The sequence below is a fragment of the Eptatretus burgeri genome, chromosome 15, assembly GCF_056783735.1.
Source record: "Eptatretus burgeri isolate ZD-2024b chromosome 15, Ebu_testis_v1, whole genome shotgun sequence".
Taxonomy (NCBI): Eukaryota; Metazoa; Chordata; class Myxini; order Myxiniformes; family Myxinidae; genus Eptatretus; species Eptatretus burgeri.
Window position 1 is genome coordinate 13,573,420 of NC_140975.1, and position 9,233 is coordinate 13,582,652.

The 9,233-nt window shown below is 45.0% G+C and overlaps 1 protein-coding gene across 1 annotated transcript in view; it reads right to left on the reverse strand.

Annotated features, from left to right (window-relative positions):
- Nucleotides 1-8,962, reverse strand: part of LOC147011558 (uncharacterized) — a 32,436-nt gene extending 23,474 nt beyond the window's left edge. Inside the window, exons 1-2 of the mRNA XM_085857041.1 lie at nucleotides 8,783-8,962; nucleotides 2,132-2,551 (exon numbers count right to left, since the gene is read on the reverse strand). Of these exons, the coding sequence (XP_085713167.1) occupies nucleotides 2,132-2,551; nucleotides 8,783-8,831 (469 nt within the window). The 5' untranslated portion in view covers nucleotides 8,832-8,962. The remainder of the gene's footprint in view (nucleotides 1-2,131; nucleotides 2,552-8,782) is intronic.
- Between the last annotated feature and the right edge of the window lie 271 nt (nucleotides 8,963-9,233).

Genomic DNA, 9,233 nt, shown 5'->3' on the forward strand with positions numbered 1-9,233 from the left:
GGAAATGAGCGTCTCTGCACACGGGCTGGTGGATTGGCACGTGCAAATAGAGATCTGTTCTTCTTAGATCATTGTATAACCATGTTCTTGGTGATAAAAACTGCATAACATAAGAAGAAGAAATCAGTCTAAGTTACCCAAACAAATTCACAAGCCAGTCCAAGAGAGTCAAGAGGGTCCCACAAACTCATGTGAACACATTGTCATAACAATGCCACTCTGATGACCTCAGGAATGAATGAATTAAATTGCATAAAATAACCGAAACTAGAAATGGAAGAAGAGAAGAAAAGAAAGGAGAATAAAAGAGGAAGAAGAAGAAGACAAAGACGACAAGGAGCAAGATGGAAAGCTGAGGTCCATGGTACATTAGCAAGAAATGAACGAAATCCATCCCAATCAGCTTTCCCGTACTGAAACAGTGCGGTGAAAAGGATGGACTGGAGTTGAGAATGAGGAGTAAGAGACACAAACGGGAAGAATGGAATAATCCGAGTTCCCAATTGGAGGCAGGACATCAGCAACACAGTCACCAGGGTTAGAACACAAAGAGAGATCAAGAAAATATCTTCCTTCAGATGCACGGTCAGGAATATGAGTGGAAGAGGAAACAACGTCGACAAAAGGGGAGGAGCTAACACGTCATTTACCTGTGATGTTTTACAAGTTGGTTGAGATGTTGAAGTGTGGCCCTAAATGGAGTTCTCTCATCCCCTCTTCCTGTCCAGGCTGGAGTCCCTCAAGGCAGCGTTCTGTGCCCTGTTGTTTTTCTGGTTTTCATCAATGATCTCTCCGACTCTCTGGAAAATCATTTTTATCTCTTTGCTGATGACTCCACCCTCTGCCGTACCATCTGTCATCCCTCAGACCAGCAAGCAGCAGCTTCAGCACTCTCTGCAGATTTGGGTAAAATCACAAACTGGTCCAACACGTGGAACATGTCTTTCAATCCTAACAAATCTTACACTCTCACTATGTCTCTCCAAAAGGAACTATTGGCAACCCCCCCCACCCCCATCCACTTTCTCAATAATCGTCTGGAAGAAGTCCTTTCTTTCAAGCTTCTGGGTCTCACGATCTGCCATGATCTTTCCTGGGAAAGCCACATTTCAAACCTCACCTCCAAAGTCAGTCGCTGACTGTGCATCGTGCAATGTCCTTCCTCGGCCCACCTGAGCTCCTGACCACTTACAAAGCCTTCTTTCGCAGCCTGATGGAGTACTGCTCTCCCCTCTGGGCTGGTGCTCCTGCCTTCCACCTTTCTCGGCTTCACGCTGTGGAAACCAAGGCATTTCAGATCATTGGCATCTCCCGCAATGAGGCTGAGTCTTTGGGTCTCTCACTCTCTCACCGCAGGCAGGTCGGTGGTCTTTCTGTCTTCTACCATCTCTTCTCCAGTCTCCCCCCCCCCCCCGCTCTGTCTGCGATTTGTCCCCACCATATTTCTGCAGGGCACTCAAGGTCCGCTAATCACCCCTTTCTGGTAAAGCTACCAAAATCACGAATCACTGCTCACCTTCACTCTTTCATTCCTCTTTTTTCCCACCTTTGGAATAAACTCCCTCACTCTATTCAATCCCATTCTTCCTTCCAGGCCTTCAAAGCAACTATTCACCACCACCTCTTATCATCCCCCATCCAAATCCTCGATCGTTTCTACCCCGTTAATTCACCCCATGCCCACCTCCTTCAAATTCCCTGCTTTCCTTCCTGAAAGTCCCTGTAATGTCCATCTTCTATTCCCCATGTTCCCTGCCCCATCCCTCTCCCTTCCACAGATCTCCTAATGTCTCTGTTCCCCACTGTTTTGTCCTTCCCACCCCCCCTCTTGTCTCATGCCCCCCTTTCTATGCTTTGTATGTTCGCTCTACACGAGCCTCGACAAGGTATACAAAAAATACATGTGCAGACGGTCACAAGAACGGAATGAAATAAAGAATTTATCACGAATTTAAACACAAATTTAACGATCTCCGTGGGCGGGAAGAGAAGGCAAAACAAATGGGATTTTGTTCTCTGTGTGTTTGTTTTGTCCTCCCAGAGTTTCGGGAATCGGTGCAGGATGAGGATGTTTGGAGAAATCTGTTCAGGAATGTCACCAGAATTGTCATTTTGAATCAAAAACACTCACCGTCAACTTGGAGTCTTGTTCGCTTTCCATCACTCGCATAAAATGAAGCACTACTCCACGAACCCCAACTCCATTTCCGATGTGTGAACTCAAACCGACACACGTACATCCCCTCGTCCTCCCTTTTCAGATCTCCGATCCTCACCGTCCCGTCTCCCTCACTTGGGTTTCCCATTGTTTGAATCCTCCCTTTGAATCCCTCATGTGTATGATTCGTGGAGCTTCCGAAGATAAAGTTGTATCGGTTATTATAATATTTATACCAAAGCAATCTCAGATTTTTTATGTTGTTTCCTTCACGGTGATTAAACCGACAGGGAAGAATCACATCCTCTCCCCTCACTCCGATCACCTCTCGTTGTACACAAAGTTTATTTGTCCCGATCATTGTACAGATGTCCGTGTCCTGGTTCTGCGATCCTGGAGGGGAAATCAGATCAGATGTAAATATCGATCAGAACATAATTTAAAAACCGATCAAAAAGCATGAAGCAAAAACAAAACTCCTCCTTAAAATTCAAAACACCTCATCGTACTGGAAAACGTGGAGGCAGGAATACTGCACTGCAAATGTTGCAGTTTTGTAATACCCTCTCCCACCTGGAGGTGGTGCTACACGAAACACATTTACATGAAGAATTTGCGTCCCTCCACTCCCTTCCCCCACTGAAGACCACCAGGCAAAGATAAAAACACCCCAATACATTAATTGTGGATATGCTTATCCTTTGTAGCAAGTATGGATGTAATTGGGCCTGAACTGCAGAAGGAGTAGCCCGACAAACAAACAACCAAACCCACAAACAAACCACAAACACCATCCGTGAATTGTAGTAAGGATGAGGTCACACATTGAACTCAAATCCCTGAAATCTCGATATGATCGATATTAAAACGATTTGTTTTATTCAAAATTCTTGCAACGTGAGGAATTGACTTTGTGACGTCATGACAGGCTGTGTCTGAACCGCAATGGGATTGGATGGTCATGTTCGTTTGGAAGGAAACGTCTGCATAACATCATTAACATTTTGACTCTGCACTCGTGAAGCCAAAAGTGCGGATAAGCAGTTGATTCACCTGTTTGTCTGTCTGTGTGTGTCTATCTTACTGTGTGTGTGTCTTTCTGTCTCCAAACGTCATTTCATGATTGAGAAACAACTTAATTTCAATTGAATGTTCTATTTTAAACAGGGATCAAAGCAAAAATCAGAAAACGAACTTGTAATGTTGCAATACAGGACATTAGCTCTGAATTCACCCCGATCACACATGTGCAGAGAGGAGCGAGATGATATTTTTACTCTCCGTACGTCTGGCACTCTGGCAGTCAAACAAAATTTAAAAACACTCCAAACAGAAACCTTTCTTCAGGGTATTATAAAGGACACAAACAACAGGCACGAATAACTCATGTAAAGTGTTTGATAAGGTGGTGTAAAAGACGCTGCATTAATGGCGGTAAACTTCCGGAATTATTTCCTTTTCGACCATCTTGATGCAAGGTCCAGACTCGGTCTAAATGTAAGTGGGTCGAGATGTGATCTCAGTCGAGATGTGATTGTGGCACAATATGTCATGGGGAAAGGGGGGGGGAGGGGGGGAGATGGGAGAGTCCAAGATATTCCACGGACGCAGAGGGATGCTGTACATTGTCGGTAATGTGAGCACGTCCAATTACTTTTGATTGAATCATTCAGGGAAATACACTCTGGGAAAAGGGGGGGGGTGTCGGAGCGAAGAGGATTGGGGAGAGAAGGAGAGAAATGGGAAGGGGCAGGAGGATTTGGAGGAGGTAAGCATGAGTGGAGGGCTTCTCGACTTGTGTTTGATTATTGGACTTGTGGATAAGGGGTGGGGGTGGGGGGTTGTACAGGATTGAACAAAATGGGGTAGGTTAAAGCAGCACGTTAACACAGCATGCAGGGACCACGAGGAGATGTCCATGGGGGTGGAGAGGGGAGGGGTTTTGGGCGGAGGTAAGCGTGAGGCGAGGGAGTGGGATGGCAGCATGATGGGAAGATAATGTGGTGTGAGGGGAGGGGAAGGTTCGGCAGCAAGAGGGAAAGAGAATGTGGAGTGAGGGGAGGGGAAGGGAAGGCAGTGCAAGGGTGGGGAAGGCCGTGTGAGGGAAGGGAGGTGGCAGTGAGGGGCAGGGAATGGCAATAAAATGTACCCAAACAGCAACATTTTCTTTTTAACCACCAGCTTCGATACAGAACTGGGTGGGAGCATTTAAAACCCACACTATCTACCTGGCAAAGGCCTGCTTGCCTGCAATCATGCTCACACATGCAGCGACCTTTGCACTCCTCTGATCGGCTCTCTCTAAATCTGATTAATACATGCTATATATGGGGAAGCTGTTTAAAAAATACCAAAGAACCCAACAAATCCATCTATCATTAACAGTGCCTGCAACACAGAGGGGAGGAGTGGGAGAGCAGGGATGGGGGATGGGTGAAAGCGCAGAGGAAAGGTGGGGGGAGTAGGGAGGGGAGAGGGGAGGGAGCGGAGAGTGGGAGATGGTTGGAAGTGATAGGGGTGAGAGGGATAGGGATGGGAGAGACAGAGAGAAAGAGAGAGGGGTGGGAGAGGGGGAGAGGGGTGAGACAGAGAGAAGGGGGAGCGAGAGAGAGTGAGAGAGAGAGCTGTGGGTCGGGGGGGGGGGCGTGAGAATGGAATGCGGAGTGTGCAGAGGGGGAGAGGGGAGGGGGATTCTGGCAGATTTGACGTCCAGTTTAGCGTCCACCCGAGAGATGGCACACACATTGATTAATCACCCTGCCTGGAAAACACCAGGATTACAGTTTTTAGTTGGGTTGGGATTCGAACCCAGGCTCAACAGCTTCGAATGCATGTCTGTACCTCTTGGCTATCTTTCCGTGATGTGGCGATTCATTTCTTTGTAAAAACTGCTTTGTAACAACTTTTTACTCATCGTACTCATCTAATTTATTTTGCCTTCCTCACTCCGGAGACGTCCTCTGCAGCCATATCACCATCGAAGCTTGAAGAGTGCTCACCAAGTGGCTTAAGCACTCAAGGAAGCACTCCAACAAAACGGTTGAATAAATTTTTAAAAAGAAAACGTTAAATAATTTATTTGCTTAGACATTTTCAGGGAGCCAGCCAACACCCTGATGCCCAGCATGTCAATGTGGGCCAAAACGCAGGTGAGTGGCTCCTGAATTTTGCTCAAGTCGATAGATATACAGTACAGTATTCAGTCACAGTGTGAATATTGTGGAGCACTTGCCAAGTTGTTTAAGCCCTCAAGCAAGCACTCCAACGAAGACCAAAATGGTTGATAAGGAACAGCTGGCTTGGCAAGCAATTCAAGATCACTGACCGTTCAAAAAACACACCATGCACCCAAAGATACCCAAGCAATATCCAAGTTAGACAAAGAAACTTTTTATTTTTTTTTAGCAGTCAGAACAATTGCGAGATGCAGTCAATCCATCCCTCAGAGCCACACCCTGTATGGAGCATCATTGCTGTCAAAGCAGTCTCCTGGGCTCCATCCATTCCATCAGTTGGGACCACACTCTGTGCACAGCATTGGTGCTGCCTCAACAGTCTCCTGGACTTTTGGGACACAATCCTGTACAGGTCACCACTCCAACACAGGATCCTCAATGGCTCAATAATACCTGCAAGTTGGTACTCATTTTGCCAACCTCAGAAGGATGACAGGCTTTGGAAACACCCTGTAGATTGTTGACTAAGAGGCATTATAAAAGTGTTACCTTCGAAGTGTAATTAGATGTCATTTGTCGAAAGGATGCTGATAAATGTGCCGGTGATGTTTCTGGGTTAAGTTTAGCCCCAATCGATAAATATGGTATCGTTCAGGAAGAAAGAAGATGTATCACCAACTCTGACTGCTTCCAGAAGAGGTTACTTTGTATTTAAATGTTACGTCATTATTTTGTATTTATTTTTACGTTTGTTCACTTGAATATTACTGTCATTAATCAAAAAAGGCTTTGGCACTCCAGAGATATAAAAAAATAAAAATCGAATCCATTCAGCCATCTGTGAGAAAAATGGCGCCACACAGACAGACAAACGGCTCTTCTCGTGTAGATTACGGTTTGAATTTGGTACTTTGTGGACACCTTGTGTGAATGAAAACAACCCGAATCGATTCACATCCTTCCGTTTAAAATACAGTACTCGAAATTCTGATAAATATACAGAACGGCATTCCGGATTTGGGACAATGGCTCCCACTTGATGTTTTTAGGAAATGAGTAATTTTGCATCGGACTGGGGGTTTCACTTCAGGACCTCATCGCCTGCGTACCCACAAAGCAATGTTCAGGCTGAAAGTGTCATCAAGATCACCAATCAGCAAGTGAGATTTGCCTCTCAATCCAAATGGGATGCTTACCTCCCATTGCTTGACTCCAGGAACATCCCATTTCAGGACACGAGTGACAGTCCGGCCCAACGTCTCATGGGTCGCGAGCCATGAACGTTCCTTCCAACCACCAAAGTGCTGTTGAGGCCATCTTTGCCTCAGTATGTACCAGAGAAGACAGCAGCCAGTCAGAGTCGCCAAGTGCACTACTTTAACCACTTTGCCGTTGATCTTCCTCCTTTAGTGCATAGTCAGTCCATGCACATCCAACCAGCCAGTCGTTAGAGAGAGTGGAAGATAGCCACCGATGCGTGCCCCCATTTCAGTCCAGTCGTACAAAGTCAGAACACTCGACAGTTGTGTGTTGTCAGAACAGATAGCATCTACAGTAATCGAGAGAGGTGATTGATGAAAATGTGGGTGATGCCTCATCTGAGCTTTGTGATGCCCCGACAGGTCGGGTTTGTAAGGCCCCTACAGATGGTGGTGTGTCTGATAGTCTGACCAGCGTTGAGCCACCCTTGGTCTTGGGTAAATGTGAGGCCTCTACCTTCCAGGAGTCAGTGATGTATAATCAACCCTGTTGGTAGACAAGGTCTGGTGGACTTATACGCCGACCCCGCCAGGTTGAATGATTTTGTCTGTGATCCGTGACATGGGGAATTTTGAACTGTTCAATCAATTTTATTGGTTTATTATCTTGCCAAAACGAAGTTTTTGCAAGTTATGTTAGTCAGCTTGTATTTTTTTTTATTTTTATTTTTTGGTTTGTCTGTAATCACGTATCGATCACTCTGCAGAGCACAGTTATCATTGGAAATTTTTGTAACTTCGCATATCAGAGGCCTATAGAGGTCCCTTTCAGTGCACAAAATTTTGAAGGTCAAGGTGAAAGGTCAAGGTCACTTTGTCGCAAATCAGGGGAGTCGACGAAACCCTTATTTTTTGAGTAATTTTGATCGGATCGTCTTCAAACTTCATGGGAATATAGTTCATGGTCTGCTGCTCAGCTGATTAATTTTTGGTGGCGATCGGCCTTGACCTTCATGGTTAGCGCTGGAGGTCGAAAGTTTTTGACCCCAAGATCAAATTTTGAAATCTTAGATACCATATCGAGTAATACCTCATATGAAAGCGCATGATAAGTGCTTGCCAGATCTGTAAAAAGTTTGACGCTATGACGTCATTTGATGACGTCATGACGAAAAAACTGATTTTCATGAAAATATTATTTCCTCAGTTCTCATCAAAATCTCTTGATATTTCATGTACAACGGTCCTGGAGAGATACCATTAACCGTACGAAAATATAAAGGTCAAGGTCAAAGGTCAAGGTCACAAAAAGGTCAAGCATCGAGGTCGACGAAACCCTTATTTTTGAGTAACTTTAATCGAATAAATAAGTCACTCATGTTCACATTTTGTCAAGATACAGGTCACCCTGGGGTGACATTGGTTTATGTTGTTTTTTGTTTTGTTGTATCTCTGTATTGAATTATTGTTAAATGAAAGGTGTTGTATGGAGTGCTGCTCCAACCAGTCTGCGGAGCTGAGGGTTGATGTTGGAGGTGGGATCAGGTCATGCATGCTGGGTGCGGCACGGGAATTGGGCCTGGACTGTTTGTACATTGTGAGATTTGAATACATCCGATTGCTCTCCGAATATGTCTTTGATTATTCCTTCACGTGAAGGATCTTTATTCTTTCCATTTTGTAAGTTTTGTATCGACTGCTCAAGCGGTTGCAGAGATAACGAATTTAAAAAGGGAAAGGGAAAGCATTTTTTGTGTGGAAAGTACAAAATGGAAATGGAAATGGAAAGTTTTGCACTCGGACTTCTTCCTCCGCATGCTCAGCGGAACCTTCGACCAAATTTTAAACCTGTCTTCTTTATATTCTCATTAAGCTTTGTTGAAAATTTGATGACGAAGTTGCAAAAAATGGTTACAAATGGTGACAAAAAAACTCAAAAAGTGTTGCCCTGGACACACACACACACACACACACACACACACACACACACACACACACACACACACACACACACACACACACACACACACACACACACACACACACACACACACACACACACACACACACACACACACACACACACACACACACTGAAAAACCCCATCTATTGCTGCGCAAAGGCGAATAAATATGTAAAAGCTGAGGGAGGGCCTCAAAAATGCTCCACAACATCGAGATTCGATTTGAATCCCCGCAGTGTGAAATTGAGAGAAGGGAGAGAGAAGGGAGAAGAACAGTAAATGTACCGGGGAGAAGAATCCCAGTGAGGATGATGGAGGAGTAAAGGAGGAACATCTTGTTTTCCCGGTGGATGAGACTAAAGTGGAACTCGGGATCTGGGACCCAAAACCGGCACAGTCTCCGATCCCTGGAGATTGAACACAAACCAGTGTAAGGAGAACTTTTATACACTTCTTGTTCATACTGATCAGTTATCTTCCTCTTTCAAACACTTCCTCACAAAATGTGACGTCACGAATTTCAATGCGGACCACTTTCTTTTCGCATCTGGTCCGACAGGTATTGAGCACCGCATAGGTACCGATTCTGTTTTACCTTCTCAATCATTCCCAGGATCTCACATCCTCCCTCAGAGTTCATTTATCGATCATTGATCCTTGTTTCATGCAATATTCAGTAAAAGTGTTAAATATCACGTGATATGGACACACACAGTTCCCTTTATGGTTTTCCCCA